This window comes from Synchiropus splendidus, chromosome 7 (assembly GCF_027744825.2).
Source record: "Synchiropus splendidus isolate RoL2022-P1 chromosome 7, RoL_Sspl_1.0, whole genome shotgun sequence".
NCBI classification, from domain to species: Eukaryota; Metazoa; Chordata; class Actinopteri; order Syngnathiformes; family Callionymidae; genus Synchiropus; species Synchiropus splendidus.
In genome coordinates this window covers 6,376,113-6,396,598 of record NC_071340.1, presented here as the reverse complement: position 1 = coordinate 6,396,598, position 20,486 = coordinate 6,376,113, and the positions used below count along the sequence as shown (strand labels likewise).

Genomic DNA, 20,486 nt, shown 5'->3' with positions numbered 1-20,486 from the left:
AATATTGGGAACTCTGTGCACTGTTAGTATTTTCAAAAATACATAGTTTTATTAGAGCACAACGGTTCTCTGACAAATTGTGTGAACGCAGTTGAAGTCGTGGTTTGTTTTGCATCACCGTAAAGCGACTGTAAGTGTGTGAGGAGGTGGGAGGGGCGGTGTCCCGCTGACTGCTCTTCACACTGACTCCACTTTTACGCATCAGTGCTTCATCCAGAAGCGCCTGCTTACCAGCTCTCCACTTCTAAGTCCATGAGTTGTTTTGAGTCCATATAGAAGACATCAATATTGCCTCTGAAGCCGCAACAGACCAGAAGTGAGCACCCGGAGCGTGTTTCCCACCAGTGCTTTCGCCATGGGGGCGCAAGGACGGAGTTCAGCGCGTCTGATTGTTTTTGGATACCTTGCGGTCTTCTTTGGGGCCATCGTTCCACAAGTTGAGGCCGGTTGCCGGGAAAGAACGAACCCAAACTGCTGCACTGGTCGAAATAACGAGTGTTTTGAATACACCAAGAGGAAAACGGTGTGCTACTGTGACACCTACTGTCAGAAAACACGGGACTGCTGTGAGGACTACCAGCAAGTGTGCCAAATATCCGGTGAGTTCATCAGCAAGCATGGGATTTTCACTCATTTTCCAGTCTAAATAGGCTTCAGTTCTACACGGTTTGTAGGTTTAGAGAAGAAAAAATCCGCTCCAACGAAACGATCACTTTATTTGAATTTGATGTATTTCTTTCTACAGCGTAGCGAGTGCAGTATTCAGTGTTGCGTTGGTGATGAGTCGGAAGTTAGAGACTCGCGAGTTTCACCTCAAAAAGACATTATCTAAACGTACCAATCGTTTTAATTCACTGGCTCAAAACCTATACAATAGCATCTGATTTATCTATGTTGTTTTGTTTTTCCTCCTAAAGTTCTTGATTCACAGTCAGCATTTCTTTTTAAACGGTTTTATTCAACGTCTCGCGGTAAGCCGAGAAACGTGAGTGTTCGGCTATTCCCGTAAACGCTCGTCGTTCTCCGTGGACACTTGAGCCTCCAAATAATACAAGTAAAATAAAGGAGTGTAGCGGCGCTTCAATACCCCGATTAAAAGGAGCAGAGATGCTACTTTGTCAAACCTTATCCCGCTGTCGACTGGCAACGTGGTAAGAGTCATGCATAGTCCACATAGCTGACTGCGTTATTGTTGTTTGTTTAAATTTACAAGCCAAGACCTTTGCTGGGAGAGATGTGCCTTATATTCCCGTCTGAAAGTTTGTGGCGTTGACCCTTGACCTTCACATCAAAGCTTGAAAATGCTAAAACGTTGTGACAATTTAATTATTTATTACCAATTACGAAAATGTACCAATGCTATCATGGGTCATTTATGACACAGAATATTTTTTAAATTTAAATATAATGTTATTGATTAGAAATTATACACTCTTATATTGAAGGATTCAATTGTCTAGAACATGTGATAAAGCGGCTCGTGATTGCTATTGAAACAATACATTCATACAGCCAGCAAGGTGCTCATTGTTTTATTTTGTAAAACTTTTATTTTATTTATATTATTATTATTTATTTTATTTTCCTTTCCTTTCATTTCCAAATACAATGTAGGGCATCAGGACAAGATCTAAAAAATGAATTCAATATATTGGTTTTTATGGTGTTCACTTGTTTGACGTCAAATGAATTCAGCTACACACTGGATGTCACTTTATGTGAGAAATGAAAGGCACGTGCACGTTTATAATTCAGCAGAAGAGTGTGTCTGCTGTCATAATTTTAGCTCTTATGGTCCGGTCTGATGCTATATATGGTGAAATGAGAAGGAACAGGACTGCCAAAGATGGTGAGGCTCACGACAGAGTCTGACACAGTCGGAGGTTGGTCTTGAGTTGAAGTTCACGTGGAGCAATTATCTTTGTTCTTAGAGTGGCATGCTTGTCTTAAGTGCACACTAACTACAGGGACAATAGTGCGCCCTTGGAGCACTTAGCACGCTTCAGTCAGCCCTGTAGTCAGAGTCGTCGTTTATCTACTTAAAGTTAGGGACTACAAGGCTTGTGCGCAGTTGTTCGCGCTTTACTGAAAAATAGGAACGAGTGAATGAATTTTCCACTCAACGGTGTTCAAACTTGTAGAGCATTTTCCAAGCTGTTTAGAGGATTTGTAGGACTGAAATGTAGAAGCATGAGCCTCTTTATCTCGAGGCTATAAATCATTTTAGTTGGCTTTAAACTGCTTTAAATGAGATTAGCGGCACTCTCTGGTCTGTCAGATTCATCCACCTCTAGTCCCAGGTCACATATTTATCGGTTCCTCGGTCCATAAAGTATATTCCTGGTATCTCTTGATCCATTTGTGTCTAGCTGCTACTGAACAGAGAATCAACTCGGGTCGGTGTTGCGTCATCAGCGTCCGGCTGGTCCCTGATCAGTCAGTCAGCGGCTGCCAGTTCTTGTGTTGTGTGGGACTCTCAGTATGTTACGTTCAGCTAGCATTCTGGCTAACATACTACTACCTTTTTCATTATGAAATATTCTGAGGTTGTCAGGACACGCATTCCTACCATTTTATTGGGTCATGGAATTGTCCGAAGTCTGACTGTTCAAGTTATTATTGAATCTTTTTGCAGCCTGTGACTAGACTTCACTTTTGTCAAGCAAGTACTGTGGCTTTTGAATATCTGAAGTCTACCATCTATTTTCATTCCGATACTCCTCCTGTCCATCGAGGTGTGTTGTTTTGCTTTGTAGTTGTGAAGCCGAATAGCCAGCACATGAAACATAGTCAGTTTACCAACACCAGAATGTACTTACACTAACCACACATTATAAGTGACCTTAAAATCTCTTCCAGTCCACTCAAGCCGAGAAAAGAAAACTTCCTCACACTTTAACGCGATCGTCCCGCCTGAATGAATACAACGTGCACTTTGTGGTTTGGCCAAGTTCCACGAAAACAACCAGGTGCTTCCTCTCTGGCCTAGAGAACAGTGATCCTGCAGCTCACTGGCATCGGGTTGTCTGTTGCTCTGCTGTCTGATAGATAGGAACTGCTGACACTAAAACACAGACGATGAAGGTCTTCAAAATTATTGATTCACTAATAGAGATCCACCCTGAAAAATGGAAAAACTATTTTTCATAGTCTGATCTTTTTTTTTTTTACACAACTATGTCTAACTTGTCTTACCCCGCTGTTTCCTTTGTTTGATGGTGTGGAGGACTTTGGAACAATTTGCACTTCCTGTCAAGCATTTCTGTTGCTATTTTGATGTTCAGTTTGTTGGGCTTGCCCTACTGATGCCATTTATCCACCCAAACTCTGATTTGGCTCCCCCACCTGACCCACTGTACCAAACCTGTCCTCTTGAAATACAGGCGTTTTTTTTCTGTTTTGGCTTCAACATCTGTTATTTTGAGATTAGGCTCCTTCCACTGCCACAGTAATTGCACTGTAAGAAAAAGTAAGGGCAGAGATTTTTTAAATGTGGAAGAGGAATGTTGAGATGAAAATTCCAGGAAGAAGGAGAAGACAACAAGTGAGGTTCATGGATGTGATGTAAGGAAACCTGAAGAGGACAGCTGTGACCAGGGAGGATGACCAAGTTAGACTAAGGTGGCGAAGCTTAAACCCTTTGCTCGCATTTTCCCCACACTATAGATTGGTTTCTATGTGAAGATGAATCAGTTATGAGTTGCAGTGAATCATTGATTTAATGCAACTCTGTATTTTGATATGAACATCATGTCCATAAAAAAACAGCCCTTCCTCTTCCAAGGGTTATCAGTGAGACAGGCGAGATTTCCGGGAAATAGAGCAGCAGTGAGAGGTACAGTGATGTGCGTCTCTGATAAGATCTGGTGTGGACAAAGTGGAGATCTCCACATTCTGAGGCACCTGGAAGATCTCACTCCAGCAGGAAGCTTCCCCCTCAGATGCACCCGAGGTTTGCACATCGTTCATCTGTCGCTCCTGGTCTTCGACTCTCCTGTGGTGCAGCTGTGTGTTGTCATGTTGGTGTCTTCCTCCGACTTTCCCACGTGTTCCTTCTTTGACCTGATCAAGGATTTTTCTTCTTCAACTGACGTTGGCCAGATGTCGATGCTGCTGCTTCCAGTTTCTCTTCTTTTAAATAAGTTGTGGCGTTACTATGACTAATTACAGTGGCAGTTTCTAACTTTTTTTTCAGAGTGTTGTGGTGTGTCTCTAGTGCGAGGTAGTTATTCTGACTCTCAAAGCAACTGGTGAATTCTAGTCTGAACCTGTGTTAGACCATATCAATTCACCGCATGGATGTGGTTCCCTTCAACACGTGGTTGTTATTTAAATGTACTTTGCTGTCAGTACTGCGTCCATCCAATTTCCAGCACTAATGCGTGGTCATGTTGCTGTTGGTTAATACAGAGACATCAATAGTTCAACCAAGAGACGTAGCTTCTCCAGCGGGTCCTGGGTCTGGACACTGATAAGTTTGTGTACATCTACTCACATGAGCGTACTTTCTTCTGGCAAATATAAATCCCAATGCGGGCTATACAAAATTTCCACTCCACAAACTGTTTAAGGTCTGTTTAAGGTGTGCTTAAGCTATAGTTTGATGCTAAGATGCTACAGTGTGTGAGCGCTCGTGTAATACATCAGAGAAGAACTTGACCGGCCAAAGGAGCTTCTGTGTGATCTGTATGTATAAGGACATCCCGTAACTGGGTGATTCAACTAGTTGGCATACAGATCGCTGTATCAGTTACATGGCTTAGATGGCTATTCAATAATAAATTTAGTAAAATAAATAAATTAGTTAAATTAAAGCAGGATCAAAAGAACGAATCCCAATCAGTTGAAAGCAGTTAGTAGCATTGAGAACATACTCAGGGTTTTAAAATGGCTCTCCATCCCTTAGACTCCCATCTTTGGTTCGTTGAAGTCAAATATATTCAACCTGTATTCATAAACATCAGCAACTCTTCTCTCAGCCTCAGAAGAAACAAATACTGCACCAGCTGTGCACAGTTTCATCGCGTTTGTTATCCAGGTCTGATCCAAATCCAAAATAAATAGCCAACACTTTTATTCCCTGCCTAATCTGAACTGGAAATGCTCTCCAGCTGTGTTTGTGGAGGTGCTTTGTTTGGCTCCCTGTTTCAAAGTGTCAGGAAACATTTATGCGCTAACATGTTATTAGGGCTTAGGCGCGTGTCCTTCACCTCTGTCTGCCGTCTCACTGTCTCGCTGGTGCAACCCAACATTATAAATCCTGTCTGGTGGACTGAGACCTGGAGCTCTGTGAGGAATGAGGACTTTCTCTTGAAGCAAATGGACATCTGGGGCCCATCAGAGAGGAGGTGGGCGTGTGGGAGTGGGTTAAATGGACTTTAAAAAAAGGGACCCAGATGGAGCAAAAGGGGGAGCCAGGGACAAAGTGGTTAAGAAAGATAAAGCGAATTGCTATCGCTATTGTTATGCGACCTTTAAGTGGAAGCACAGAAAAAGCAAGCAAGCACTTTTGTATCGGTGTGACTGGAGGACGGCCAGGGAGTGAAGAGAAGCCGGGCTGAGGGTTAGCGGCTTGAGGCTTTTGTGTGAAGCCATGCCAGAGCAACAAGGGTCATTTTTATTTGTATCTTTACTTGTATCGCACTCAAATATTGCCTAGTTGTCCTCCCGTCGCTATTGCTTTTTCTGCAGCGCTTCGATTGCATAACGGATAAGTGTTTGCAAAAGGTCGACCGTATTTGAGTGGTTGTTTGGATGCATTTTGTACATTTATATGTGATTAAAAAAACTTTCAGCGACAGCAGCAAGTCGCTGGGTCCTTGGGTTGAGGTTTGATTCGTCCGTCCGTTTTTGTTTTGTGTGTTCTGATGGACCCTTTTGGATCAGTCTAACTCAAGAGGCCCGGACTTCACTCTCCGCGGCATCCTCCTCTGGGTCGTCTGAGGGAATCCCGAGGTCGACTGAGAGACTTGACCTCGCTAATGTGTTGGACATTCCGTGAAAGACTCACTAGTAAGGCCTTGAGGTGTCGTCCTGACAAGACGTTTTCCTTTGAACCTTTCCTGGATTTCTATGTTATTCACCGCCTGTGCAGCAGTGGAGGGCCGACGTAACCAGAAATCATGAGCATATTTAGGACAAAAGTCAATTTCATTTTTTATGTATTTTCCCAAAATATATAGATACAGTGTATATAATAATCATACTCATGTCATAGTATATCCAAGGGTTGTTTTTCTAGGTTGGAGTTTTTATCCAATCAGAATTCAGCTAGCTTGTGTCATCAGGTTGGATGAGATCAGTCCAAGGCCTTCAGCAGCAACAGCGCAGGCGCAGGTGCCCTCAGAGTGAACGGACACATATAGTTGATGGATAGTTGCGATATCCAATCAGATCACCAGTTGGGGACAGCGAGGCCTTCTGTCTGGCCTCACGCTGAACGTGACTTGTACACGTCCTATGGTTGGATACTCATACATAGGACTAACAGCTACTCTTATCTTGCTCTCTGGACCCTGTGGCTAAAACATATATGGATTTTTATGAGCAAGCTAGCTTCGGTGCAATGAAACCACAGATGTTTGGTGACATTCCAGCACTTATCGTGCTGTTTCCGCCCCTGCATTTCCCGGGCATCCACAGCCACGCCGGCGAGATAACCAGACAGAGAAAGTTCGCCACTTCCAATCAAGCAGCTAGACTTAGAGCTTGGTGAGTGCAAACGTTTGAGATTTTTATTTTGTTCAATGTGTTTCATGTTAATGACAGGCTGCACTGGCACAGCTGTGTGATCTGTGAGTTTTTCTGATACGAAACTGAGACTTAGCAAATGAGTGTACAACAGGTCTTCCACCACATATAAACTAGCCTGGCGGTGCGGCACGGCTTATATGACGCCCGCCACACCATTAGAAAACTGACCTCTTTTTAATGATGACATTTCACATGATCAAACCTATTTAAATGAAGCGGACACATCCAAGCGGTGGTCTTGAACGTGTCGGCTTTCGCGTGTTATTCACAGAAAAATCCCAGATGAAACATCATATATATGATTGATATAAGAGGCGGCAGGCCTATTTCTCATGATTGAAACCTGGTGTTTTTGCTGTCACCAATTCAGTGAGTGACAAAACATCTCATTTGTGAAGAGACAATTGAGTTTTGAGGTAGAGCTGAGTGCCGACGGAATACTAGGACCACACGATGGTACTATCAGCTCATGAAACAAGACCCAATGTTCAACTGATGTTTAATAGAGGTTCAACTTTAACTTTCTACCTCATGAACACAATGACTCGGAGTTAAATGGAATTCAAAAATGGGCTTGTGAACATGCTGACAAGTACCATTTGTTTCCTCTCCTGGGGTCAAGGGTCAACAGTGGCAGAAAGCTGTGTGGGTCTGGCAGTCACCAGGGTTATCGAGTGGGTGGTAAGACCCGCACACTGGTGGTACCAGAAACGGGATGAGGGACCACCACTGTTTTATAATTACACGTGACCTCTGGTGGCTCGTGTCGGCGGGCTGCTCTCAGATCAGTGGGGTGCTTTGCTTGCTCCCTCATTCTCATGAAGCCATAAACTCAGCGCTGCCAGCTGTATCTTGTGTTGTTCCCCTCATCATGTAAACAGAACAACACCAGAGCATGTATGGGGAGGAAGGGGATGAGAGGAAAAGGTGGTGCCTGATTTGATTAAGCCCCCTGGTATTTCCAAGACGTCCATGTCAGTCTGCACAGGAGTAATGTAGGGGGCAGCGATGAATGGACATGGAACCTGCCCAAGTGGGTCGCTTTATCTGTTGGCAGTGTGCACTGATATGGGAAAGGCGGGTGTCAGGTGGGCAGCACTAATGTGCAGGAATGCAGAGATTCCACAGTGGCTTTATGGATTGACGGTGTCACCGAGACAGCCACCCGCCCCCCTTCATCCTAAACCCCCAAAAGACCATGGGAATGAGGCGAGCGGGCAGGCGCTTTTAAAAGCCCGGTTTAATTGGACGTGCAGCATTTCATAATGATACCTTGAAGACAGTCTGATGAAGCCGGTGGAAGGGGAAGGTTAGACGCCATGTTTGTCCTCATGCTCCCTGAAATCTTGGCATAGGCCTTGAAATGCACCTGCTCACAGTGTGTACTGTTGAATTATGCCGGGATCATTCCACGAACTTGTTGGTTAATTTCGCTGAAATAGCTTCAGTGTTCACATGTTTATGAAGTGCAGAGTTCCCCACCAAAACACAGCCGTTAAAGGTCTGCTGTCATTAAAGCTGTGTGTTGGACCCACCTTCATTACAGCTGCCACTTTGATCAGTGCCGCCATCTAACTGGTGCCACTTCCTCTTTAGGTAATTGGCTGAATCAGTCTTCAGAACAGGAAGCTTGATTGCGTCTGTGTGTGTTCATGTGAGGGGGATTCAGGGAACCAAAAGAGCACAACTTAAAATTAGACTGTTATTGCAATGGTCCCCGCCCCATTCCCACATAGGTTTCCAGACTTCCTGAGTCTGGCTTCTGATCCGACACTGCTAGACGATAATGACTGCAACACTCACCTGACTTTGTTGCATGTCGTTCATACGTCCAAGACAAATGGACAAAAATACTGCTTAGATATAATTGAAACTTAGATTTCGGTGATGTAACATACCCATGAATCTCTCAAACATTTCATACTCTGGTGCTAAATGAGCAGTTCTTGTTTGCAGTGTGCTGTGCAAGTCAGTTCTGGAACACTGCAATGATTATGTTGTCCACAACAAGAATGAGGACCAACATATTAACTGGCGGAGGGAGAGAACACCTTGACAGAAGCACAGTGCTCCTCATATCAATGCCTCAGTGGACTTTACTGTGACCTTACATGCTATTGAGTTCATCTGTTGAAATGCAGCAGCCAAAGTCTTACTGAGATGACACATTATGATGATGGCAGATCCAATGGAGTGGCTGTTCTGAAAAAGTTAGCTGCTGATCTCTGCATGCCTCTGCTTCCCCAGCAGCCATCGACTGTGTGGTGGGCTCATGGGGTGCCTGGTCATCCTGCACGTCCCCCTGTGGAGTCGGCAGCACAGAAAGAAGTCGCCAAGTCTCCGTTCCTCCAAGAAATGGCGGCACTCCTTGTCCAGACCTCAAACAACGCAGAGGATGTTTCGGAAACAACGCGATATGCAGCAGCACCAAAGGTGAAATCTTTTGTGTTGTGCTTCATGGTGCCTCATCATCTGTTGTTGTTGCTGGAAGGAGCAGATTCCACACATCTGTTCTGAGGTGTTTTCTTGCACAACACTACTGTTGCATCAAGTTCTTGGAAGACCTGCTACAGTTTGCGAAAACTCTGACGTGTGTTTACCGTTTACGCCCACAGACTTTTCTCCCCAAAGATAACACACTTGACTTATGACTATCATTACCAACACTTTTACAGTGTTGTAGTTGTGACTGTTGTTACTGACATGTTGCTGAGGTCGGGGCTGGGGGCACCAAAGTTCCCACTCCCCTGATCTCCTCCAGGTCTTCATGTTGAGTACCCATGTGTCCAGAGAGTGACATAATCTCTGTTTCCTGGGAGTGCTCTGGGCTTCCCCCCAGTTGGACAGCCCTGAACGCCTCACTATAGAGACTCCTATGTGACATCCTGACTGGCTGCCCGATCTCTGTCTGCTGTCTGAACGCCACACGGTCTTCTTTGAGACTTTGAATTATCTCAGCCACTCTCACTCAAGACCCTGTGATATTTGAACTCCACCACCAAACTACTTCTAAATTTTACTTCTTTTCCAGGAATGCTGAATGACAAAAATAAATAACTTCAAATAAACACTTCTATTTACGGTAACAATGGGCCGACTTGAACTCTGACTAAAGTTTGTGTCCATTCTCATGCGGACATCAAACAAGAGGACTTTCAGTGTCTGTGATATTTTCATTCATTGTTCCTTCAGAGGTGGCAAAGATCCTGCCCGACTCCTTCAAGAGGAACTTCAAGGACCCCTGGCGGCGACCACACATGTTGATGAAGGAGGAGAAGGCCAGGTGAGGTCACTGTGATCAGACCATAAACAAACTGCTGGCCGCCAACCAGGCCCACTGGGGTTTTCACCCGACAGCCACTTTAGTTATCCCGACCATGCATGAAGTGTAATTACAGCTCAAGTGGTATAATCCCTGCAGAACTGATGCACAAGCTGCCGGACCACATGGTGCCAAGAGTAGCGCCAGGGTTCAGGGTTTCCCTGTACCTCCAACTTTGCGTGCTGTCATGTCCACTGAAGGGTTAGGGGTATCTTCCTGTGTTGAGTCTTTTTCCTCTTGGCACTCTGGTTTTCCTCCCACGGTCTGAATACATACAAAGATTAATTGATGACTCGGCAGGTGTGTGTGGCTGGTTGTTTGTCTGTACGTGTTGCTGTGTGATCGACGGGTGATGTGTCCACCTTGAGCCCCAAGTGGCTGGCATTGACTCCAGCCACCGACAACCCAGATGAGGAATTAAGTGGAAAATAGTCAGTTCAACTGAATTTAATACGAACCGAGAGGTGCAACGCCAGTAATTCAAATTACAGATGAACAATCAGAGTTCCTTTGTTGGTTTGTGAACAGAACACCTTCAAAACAGACAAACATATGTCAATAGAAATCGTGTTTCTGTCAACACACACTCCTTTTGTGAGTGTGTGTTGACAGAGTACTGTACTGCTACTGCCCCCTGCTGTACAATTAAGCAGTCCATCACGTATAGCCAAAATACATGTAGGGCTATAATAGCGGGTAAACAAAATCACATTATGGGTGGAAATGACTGGCTTGGCGGAGCTGTGTGGCATGGATTGACTGCTATAATGCTCAGTCTTCAGCCCATTTTGGTCTCCAAGATTGAACGTCATTTGTGCATGAGTAGAGCCGGACAATGTTGGTGGACATGCCTGTGTTTTTGCACTCCAATGTTAAGTCATGGATTGAATAAAAACAGAAGCTGAGAGTTCAAACGTAGACAGAGGTGTCTGTGAACCTTGAAGCTGTTTTGGCTGTGCCACATGAAGAGGCCTTTGAATAAGTGCATCAGGAGCTGACCTTTCCTGGTAAGAAGACCAAAATCCCAGTGCAGCCGGCCCACATGGACATGATCTTTGATGCGATTGTGCAGCTGGGAAAAAGAGAGAGCAGGGACTTACACACCACCCTGCAGACGGCCAGCAGCCTCTCATCCTGATTAAAACTGACATTGGACGCCCGTGTTTTGACTTAAAGTCCGAGTATCAAATGAGTGGAGCCAAATGCTTCGAAATTGAAGGAGATGAATTGGACATCTGGTGCACTGATAGCGCTCCGGTTGTTTTTATAAAGATTCATTCAGGAAATGAGACGTTGAAGTGACTCAGGGAGATAATGTGAGAGATGATTAAACTGAAATTAAATTCTTTTAGCATGACACTTCTACTGCACTACAGCAGGACTACACTGGGACAAAGGACAGAAAACCTGCTGCTGTCAGGGGCTGTTTTGGCCAGAGTTAAAGACATAATAAATGATAGGTGAGCGGAGTACACAACCTGCAGGAAGGCAGGAGTTTATCATTGTTTCTTGAGAACAGAGTGAACTGTGATGACATGCGGCAGGTGACCATGACTCCACTGAGACGGTTGAGATTGGGAGGTTTTCAGTAAACATTTAAACTTTCATGTTCTCTCTGTCATCACAGTTACTGCGTGTACCTGCGAGTCAAACAGGCCACCACCGCGTGTAAACTCAAGCTGTGGAGTGCACAGCTGGTAAGAGAGCGCCTGGTGTGCGCTGAGTGTCAGAGCGATGCCATGTCCAAGTCCGACCGCTGCGGAGGCGACGGGCTGGAGAGCGCCAGGTAAAGTAGCCGCCTTTCTTCAGGTTCTTGACTTTGCAAGACAACAACTATAGGAATATGTTCAACCCAAAGACCCGAAGAGAGGACCAATAGAGATCGGTAGACAGAAAACATTTAGGAGGGTACGCGTGCAGGCAGGGTGGAACACTGCAAGTGGAACATCATGGGACAGTTTTATCGGACAACAGTGGTTACTGCTACGACTGATACATTGTTCAGTGCTGACCTGAGGCCACACGCGGCCCTTTCACGGTACTTCTGTAGCCCAGTTATGTAGGCCTAATTATAATGAAATGGTGAAATTATTATTTTTTAATTCTCTAATTTTTTCCTTCTCTTCATTTGTCCTCAAACCAAATAGAAAGAAAATGTAATGTCCATCATTCTTTCATGATTTAGATTTAAATAAAATCCTTCCTTGGAGTCACTAGAAAGTACCAGATCAGAAATGAGTACATTAATATATTAACTAGTGGTGGGACTTCAACAAGTTCATTACGATTAATGTATTACAATATTATTACGATTAATTAATTACAACAAAAAAATTAAATGTAACAGTTTGCTCTCCAGACAACACGGAACCTTTGTATAAGTGCAGGAGTTCCTGATCCACTGATCACACTGATGCACAAGACACGTGGCAGCTAGGATGATAACAACAACAAACATGGAGGAATCCCTGAACAAAAGTAAACAGATTGCTTTTGTTTGCTTTTGTGCAGGGATGTTGTTCGCTACACAATGGCCAGGGTTTCCACTACTCTGAATGTAATTGAAATTCTTATAAAATTGAAATTGTTATACAAATATTTTCAAGACATTAAAAGAGCTTTAGTTTAAATAAGGTGATATGAAAACTTGAATATTGCCACCATCGTGATTTATTGTCAAACAAACAATATTTTGTTGTTTAAATGTACAGTATGTATGGGTCCATCATGTTTTTAATCAAATCCCACCCTAATATTAACTAAATACATTAACTCATGTGGAGAAGTTCGGGGACCAAGTACGGGAGGCCAGAATCTTCGATGTCTATGAACATACTGTGGAGTAGAGATGTAGATGTATGTGACGCTTCCCTCTCTTCCCAGGACGTTCTGGGCAGCAGCTTCTGTCCCGGGGTGTCACGGCTCCTGGGTGCGGGAGTCGTCTTCCAAAGGCTGCCGGTGTCCTCCTTACTCAGTGCTCTTCGTTTGAGCGAACCAGTCAGACGTCCACTCTGGACCGGCCGATCAAGCCCGCATCCTCCAGACGACTGGTTGGGTTCCTCAAGGTGCTCAGCAGCATCCTGCCACTTCTTCTTCTCACTCATACCCGATACTCGTCTACTAAGCACACAAATCTTCTCACGCTCACGATTTTTACTTTTTCTGCTCAGAAGCACAAACGCCTTTTACCTCTCAATCCTTGCTATCTACCTCCATCGACTGCATTGACCGTGCATACTGTACAAAATATAGAAATCTATTTTGCTCTGTCCTTTTCTACCTGTGATTGTGCAGCAATGTCGGTATTGACTGACACATTGATGCCCTGCAGTTTATACTCAAATGCATTTGGCAACTTTGAATACTGGAGAAGGATTTTTAAAACTAAAAAGAACTTAAAAGTTTGAAAGAAATGTGATAAAATGTATTTCTTCTGTATGTTTCCATTTTATTAACGTTTATAGATCTTAAGTATTATCGTTTTGGAAAAATGGAAAATAAAAGACATTTAAAACTTATTTTGAGTCCTGTTTATTATATATACAATGATTTAAAATTAAATGGTTATTTCTCTTTTCCTCGTGTATTTAGTGAATCCATCACTCTTTTATTTGAATATAAAGTACATTAGTTGTTTCATATTATATTTCATTATCCAATCTTTATTTGCTCCTTATTTCCCAATAATTTTTTTTTGATTCAATTATTTCACTGATACAATGGAGGAGTGATGAACTACAAAGAAGTTGTGGTGTTTTTAAATATATTTTATATTTATTTTATTATTTATGATATTTTCAGTGTATTGATTATTATATCTTTATCAGATTAATCTTAAGATTGCTTATTTCGATTACCAGTAATCATTAAAACTTTAACAATAAAACATATTTTATGTTGAAAAAATATGGATTTTCCCAAAGAATGTCCAGTAAAGTCAAATCACTCTATCTCATATCTATTGAAAGTCAAGATAAGATTTGATAATGAGGTGAAAGAGCGAGTCAAGAGTTGTGCTGTGTGGTTCAGTGTCCTCTGAGTGTTCTCTCCTCTGCCACTGCTTCGAGGGAGTCTTATCTACACAGTCCGATCTAATACAGCCTTGTTACTCCCCCTTCATGAACAGGATGTCTGTCTTTAACTCCCCTCAGCTTCTTCAACTAGTTCTCTTAAGTAATAGCTCTTTACATACCAGTGTGTAACAATAAATAGCTTGGGAGTGAGTTGATAAAAAAGCTGTTCTGACCTGACATGTTCCCACCTTTTGCATTTACATTTCCTTCTCCTTTTTTTGGTATGCATTTTTTTTTTCAGTTTTACCAAAGTAAATATACACCAGAGAAGCACTCAGTGAACGCAAACTGCACCACGCAGTTAATTACCCAGCTCTCACCTGAAAATGGAACTATGGGACATTTAGATCTTCAGTCTGACTCTCCCCCAAAGGAGCTTTTTCAGCGTATACACCTGAGCCTGAGCACGCTCAGTCCGTGTACATGTACACTCAGCCATGTAAACACAAACTTCTGGATCCTAAAAATAAATCATTTGTTCCTTGTCCCATTTCACATATTTTCTCAAAATGTGATCCAAATCTGTCTATAAATTTACATGTGAGTTTGCAATCCGAATTCCGGTAATCCCTTCCAAAGGTAGTGAAATCACTATAAGTGATGTGTAAGATCTGACGGAACAGCCTTGTTAAAAACATTTCTCTGTTTGTGTCCACGGGGATGTTTGTTTAGATGACATCTGTACTCCATCTCTCCTCTCCTCCTGGTGTCAGGACGGCTAATGTGCTGACCTGAAGCGGCTGTTTTTCTTTAAGTATATCCCTCAGCGTGTGCGCCTGAGGGAGGCAAGCACGCTGCTTTGCTCCAACACATACGTAATGGATGCAAACACGTACCCATCAACATAGCTCCGCTGCATTCCCAAAATTCCTGGCTGAGGTGTAAAAGGGATGACGAAAAGCAAATTGGTGTCTTGTGTGTATAATTGTGTCGTTACACTGCCGGCTCTGAAGATATGGGGTTATGATGTAAGTGCTGAGATGAGTGGAAGTAGATGGTGGTTTTTATTTTTCATTATTTTTCTTTTTAAATGGTTGAAATTGTTTTTGCTATCAGTCACGACTGACTGGTTTGTATAAATATGTCTGGTTTTAGTGTCAGGAAGATGCCTTTGGATTGGTCATGAATGATGTGACCCCATCCGCAGGAACTATTTGACTACTTCATCTTTGTTGAACTCTTGTCATCTCCTTCCAAACAGTGTCAATGCCGCATCAAGACACATATCTCTGCCGTCTGGAGGTGTCATTCATGAATCATTAGGCAGCTCCTGACCCAAGCCGGATGGTGGTTGACACCTGACTCACCAATCAGCCTGACTGTGGGCTGGTGACCTCATCACTTGACTGACACCTTCGTACCAACCTCCCATCCTGATCTCGGCTTGTCAGTCTGCCACTATCATGAAAAGAAGTAGCCTCACAAGAGTCTACTGAGCGCCTACGGTCACATCTTGCACAATATGGCTGAGTATTGGCAAAAGAAAAGCGTCCACTGCTGCCCTGTCTCCTCATGAACAAGCAATCATTCGAAGGCCTGTTTTCCAGTCTTCTGAACGAGACTCTCCTCAGACAGAGACAGAAATGTGTTCTTCTTTTGTGTGTTTTGGCTCTTCTCCTTCTCTTCCACGAATCCCTCCATGAAGTCCCCACAGTCAGCATAACTCTTTCTCTCACTACAACAGTGGCAATAGAGGCTGGTCAGCCGGTCGCTATGTCCTCTCTGAAGCAGCTCTGGCCCCTGACCACCCTTCCCCTCCAGCTAACCCTTTTTCCAAAGGGCAGGAAGACGGGTCTCTGGCCCGGTGCCTGATGGACTCCGACAGCAGTGTGTTCTGGGATTACACCCACTGAAAGAGGGCATTCCACAACTGGCAGCCATTGTCAGTGCTGGAATCACAGTTTGCGTTTGACCAAACAGCTGTTAAAAGCTGACCGGGCCCCCCACGGATCGCATGAAGGAGCCACTTCCGACCGTCGATGAAGGTTGTGGAGTCATAGTTGGAGTCAGAAGCATCAGCCACACTTCCCAGTGAAAAAGCAGAGCAGCAAACTCATGGGTATAACTGAGGCCCAAAAGTGAACAAGTGTCAAGTAACAGACGAAGGTTGTTCTCAATGAGAGTACAGCCCATGCGATGGTTGCGTGTGTGAGTGGTAGTCCGCACCTGTCCATGTCCTCCCTTACTTTACCACCTACTGGCCTGCCAGCGATGGGAAGGGAGCAGGAGGAAACAATGAGTGAGCACTTACTTACTGGGAGCCAAGAGCCCACGGTGCGGATATTGCTCCGGCCTCCATTGGTCCTGACCACAGCCGACCTGTGGCCCGCCACAAGGGATGACTTCAACATCAGGCAGGTGTTGTATCTGCTGTTGACATGAGCGTCGGTGTCATCACAGCTCGGCAGACTACACGTTGCGGGTGTGCTGTCATTAGCAGCGGCAGTAATGAGGGTGTCGGAGCAGCTGCTCCAACGCTCAAGAATGATAATGAATGGATGCGGGACCTAATCGCAGCTGGTGCCGCTGGAGACGTCACGTGGCGGAGATTTGGTAATAAAGTCTTGAATTATTCCTGACTGAAGATGAAGGGTGGATTAGAGTGTATGAGGCGCAACACCTCCACGACGACGTTCGAATCAGCCTTCAGTTTACATTTTAAACTGTAGCGCCATCTCCTGGTGGAACACTATAAAGCCGTTCGAAGCCTTGAGCTACTTGTTCAACTGTTCTACATTTCATAACGTTAACAGGACCGTGGTGCGTTTAAGAAGTTATATATATATATATATATATATATATATATATATATATATATATATATATATATAGTCATGTTACACGTACAATGCACATACATTGTTTGCCTTTACTGACATCTACTTTGACATCACTGCTCCCAGTCTGTCTTTATGTGTCTGTGAAATGTCTTGACATAAAAAAATGTTTATATTCAAGTATCTTATTTTCACGGGAACAATCCCAATTCTGCAGAATTGTGAATTATGTTTGCCAGAATACACGTCCACATTACATTTGTTGGCCTCTTTCATAAACATGTAGACATTTTTTAATAAACCATATGGCTATATGATGACAGAAAGACAACATGGACTTTAAGGAAATCTTGTGGAGAGTGAAAAGCACATCCTTTAAGACAAACAAAAGTAAATAGATAGACAATGATTTGTAAGGCAGTGGTGAATTAGGCATCCACTATGATGACATAACTGTCAACAAAAGGAAAATGCTCAGTGTGCTCAATGCTCAGCAGTGGAACATTCAACTTCTTACTAGATGGCCAGTCATGTGACATGACGTGAAATGGAACAAACTTAAGAGTTTACAGGACAATTTAATATATCAACTAGTTCTGTCTCTGTTATTTAAGGTTCTTTATCTGTTGGTTTGTGTTGTGAATCTTCAGGTCCATCTTGTCCACTTTGTTGAGCAGAGAGTCGATGGAGTCATCTTGACTCTCGATCTCAGACTGCAGGCCCAATCCAAGATTCTTCAGTCTCTTCAAACCTTCAGACATGTCGTCTAAATAACACAGCAGAAGAGACTCATTATAATTCAACTCATGTGATATAAAATATATGACATTCTGAACGTGACCTTCTTTGTCTGACAGAGCACACAGTGATGAATGAGTTCACAGTGCACTTTCGATTGTTCTCACCAAGGTTGTTGTCCAGCGTCTGGTGAGCTTGTCGAAGGTGTTGGTTCTTGGAATAGTTGTTCTGTGTGGACGAGCTGCCGTCAAAAGAAGCAGAGGCTCCGAAACCTTCAACACAAAAACAAGGGTGAGTTCTCGGTAATGCAAGATCTTCAAAGTGTGGAAAGTTTCACTGCACCTCCTGTCTCCAATTTCCGCAGATTAGGGTGACTGGCCTGATACTTGTCGTCATTGGCACGACTGTTGGACAGGGCAGACTGTAATCTGGAAAGTGCACACAGATGACTTAGTGATGTATATAAATATGTACGTGTTTCAAGACTAAAAGGCTCCCTAACCTGGCTGGAACTATGCATAAATACACAGTGTGAAACTATATTGTAATATTGCGGTACACTCTTTTGGAATCAGAAACAACTTTATTGCCATGGTCAGTGGGGATCCCATCAACTAGGAAAGTGCGTTGGAATAAAATAAAATAAAATAAAATAAAATAAAACTCTGAATACGTCCAATAATTTAAAAGTGAATGAAAATTCAGACAGGTGGCACAAAGTGAGATCCTCAGATGTGGCAGGCATCGACTCTGATCTTGGCTGATACTGAAAACCATGCAAAGGTTTCACTTTGGATGACATACCATAATACCCTTTTGACTTCCCGATGGTGTGACAACGCACGTGTATGGCCTGTTTTTTTTTTGCATTTTGTTTATTTTGATATTTTTTCCATATTGCACTTTTATTTATACTGTTAAAAGCTTTACATTTGAATAAACCCAACGCAGTTCAAGCAGTGCACAACTTCAGTAGTGTGTAATTTTTAGCTGTCAGTATTAAGCAGTTCACATGATTAACAGCAAGAGACACACACACACACACACACACACACACACACACACACACACACACACACACACACACACACACACACACACACACACACACACACACACACACACACACACACACACACACACACACACACACACACACACACACACACACACACACACACACTTAATGTTTCAGCAAATCATCACAGACATAAGTTAGAAACCAATACAATTCTACCTTTCATTGGCTTCATATTTTTGGGTTTCTTCAGGAGGTGGCTGCGTCTCTTGTTTGCCCTTGAAATAGTTGACCAGTCCGCCCCAAACGCTCTTGATACTGTTGATGTGCCTCTGGCTGGTCTTCAGGTCCTGATCCATGTTGTCCAGCGCCTTGTCCGTCCTCTTCAGGACTTCTCCCTGACGCATCAACTCCTACACACAGAGAAGACATTTAACAGCTTGTAATGAAATTTGGGCAGAGGACTGACATTTGTGTGGGAGTGGAATAATCTGATTAGTGGCACAAACCTCAGCTGTCTCCACTCCTATCTTCTCCGATTCATAAATCATGCCAAGCGAGCGGTAACTGCTGTCGACTGCAGACTGAGCAGTACGCATCACTTGCTGTTGGAGGTATTGTTGTCTCCTCTCAGCATCAGTCATGTTCCTGTCACCGAAATCATCATGGCTCACTCCTCTAGCTTTGGGTCTGAAGTCTTCCTCTTCGTCATCTTCTGCAAAGGGGTTGTGACTTTTTGGATAGGCCATCTGTCAAGCACATCAGTGGTTACTTTCAACAGTCATGTTCAGCTGACAGTCCTCTCCTTTTGCTTTATCGTCAGCTTTTCTTTTCACCATCCAAACTATTTCAGTCAGGTAAACACTAAACCTGTCACAACAATGGACAATGAACATTCTAATCCACGATTGTTTGCGAACTACTCTGATACTCAAGAGTCAAGCAGCTGATCTTGCAGGGAAGTTCAGTCCAGAGACAATATCAACAGTCGGAGTTGATTAATTCTGATAAGCAGTGAGGAACGTCCCTGCTGTGTCCAGTCGAATACCGTATGTGTATACGTGTCTCGGTCACATACTCATAGTTTCCGTTAAAGAGTTTCTTCCTCTATTGTTACAGCGTGTCAACAATACCAACAAGTTGCTACAGTCGACCATCGTTGGCCTGATAGAGACGACAGTCCACACGGCTGGACACTTAGCTATGTAGTATACAGACAAGCCCCTTAGATGTCTGAGATCATAACTACCGTCCTAGAATGAGCAGAGCAACAGCGAGACACCTACCTAGATGTCTGAGATCATAACTACCGTCCTAGAATGAGCAGAGAAACATTGAGACACGGACCTAGATGTCTGAGATCATAACTACCGTCCTGGAATGAGCAGAGCAACATCGAGACCTAGCATCGCCAGCCCAGAGCTCATATGTAACTGCTCCCTCTACTGATAGCAGCCTGCACTAAACGATTATAAACCCTCGTCTATAAACTAACTATATTCTCGGACTAATTACAGGGGTAATAAAGCAAGTATCTGTGAAAAAAATAAAAAAGACGGACCTTTGATCGGTGCTGGTTGAAAACGCTGTAGCAGATGGGTCAGCTGACTAACAGCAAGCATTGATTTCCGGTCGAACCGATGACGTAACACGTCCTATTAAGAATAACGTGAAAATATCGAATGCTGTATTTTTGCGCTATGTTATGATTTATGTAAATTAAGTCATAAATAGCTATGATATTTCAATGTATTTACACATTTTATTTTTATTTTACGGTAATTGTCCCTGCTCGGATGCCGTAC

General features: G+C 43.5%; 2 protein-coding genes across 5 annotated transcripts; one reads left to right on the top strand and one right to left on the bottom strand.

Moving 5' to 3' along the window:
* Positions 1-219: 219 nt before the first annotated feature.
* Positions 220-13,558, top strand: si:dkey-178e17.3 (somatomedin-B and thrombospondin type-1 domain-containing protein). Of its 2 annotated transcripts, none has more exons than XM_053871239.1 (5): positions 220-599; positions 9,004-9,186; positions 9,946-10,036; positions 11,703-11,861; positions 12,959-13,558. In XM_053871239.1, exons 1-5 carry the CDS (start codon positions 356-358, stop codon positions 13,062-13,064), a joined length of 783 nt encoding a protein of 260 aa, XP_053727214.1. In that variant the 5' UTR covers positions 220-355; the 3' UTR covers positions 13,065-13,558. The 2 variants fall into 2 exon arrangements, with proteins under 2 accessions (XP_053727214.1, XP_053727213.1); XM_053871238.1 differs by having other exon boundaries at positions 9,001-9,186.
* Positions 13,559-17,030: 3,472 nt separating this feature from the next.
* Positions 17,031-20,309, bottom strand: snap29 (synaptosome associated protein 29). 3 transcript variants are annotated; one of them, XM_053871222.1, is made up of 6 exons: positions 19,968-20,144; positions 19,191-19,430; positions 18,901-19,094; positions 18,006-18,091; positions 17,831-17,935; positions 17,031-17,691 (listed from the first exon to the last, which is right to left on the bottom strand). In XM_053871222.1, the coding sequence occupies exons 2-6, from the start codon at positions 19,428-19,430 to the stop codon at positions 17,531-17,533; spliced, it is 786 nt and encodes a 261-aa protein (XP_053727197.1). In that variant the 5' UTR covers positions 19,968-20,144; the 3' UTR covers positions 17,031-17,530. The 3 variants fall into 3 exon arrangements, with proteins under 3 accessions (XP_053727197.1, XP_053727199.1, XP_053727198.1); XM_053871224.1 differs by having other exon boundaries at positions 20,029-20,141; XM_053871223.1 differs by lacking the exon at positions 19,968-20,144 and adding an exon at positions 20,243-20,309 and having other exon boundaries at positions 17,032-17,691.
* Positions 20,310-20,486: the final 177 nt, after the last annotated feature.

Excerpts from the sequence above, each read along its gene's own strand:
- si:dkey-178e17.3 (XM_053871238.1), top strand. The coding sequence starts at position 356 with ATGGGGGCGCAAGGACGGAGTTCAGCGCGTCTGATTGTTTTTGGATAC. Across the intron at positions 600-9,000 it reads GCAAGTGTGCCAAATATCCG|CAGCCATCGACTGTGTGGTG; the intron begins GTGAGTTCATCA and ends CTGCTTCCCCAG. Across the intron at positions 11,862-12,958 it reads GACGGGCTGGAGAGCGCCAG|GACGTTCTGGGCAGCAGCTT; the intron begins GTAAAGTAGCCG and ends CTCTCTTCCCAG.
- snap29 (XM_053871223.1), bottom strand. The coding sequence starts at position 19,430 with ATGGCCTATCCAAAAAGTCACAACCCCTTTGCAGAAGATGACGAAGAG. Across the intron at positions 19,095-19,190 it reads TAGGAGTGGAGACAGCTGAG|GAGTTGATGCGTCAGGGAGA; the intron begins GTTTGTGCCACT and ends CTCTGTGTGTAG. Across the intron at positions 17,936-18,005 it reads GCGGAAATTGGAGACAGGAG|GTTTCGGAGCCTCTGCTTCT; the intron begins GTGCAGTGAAAC and ends TTTGTGTTGAAG.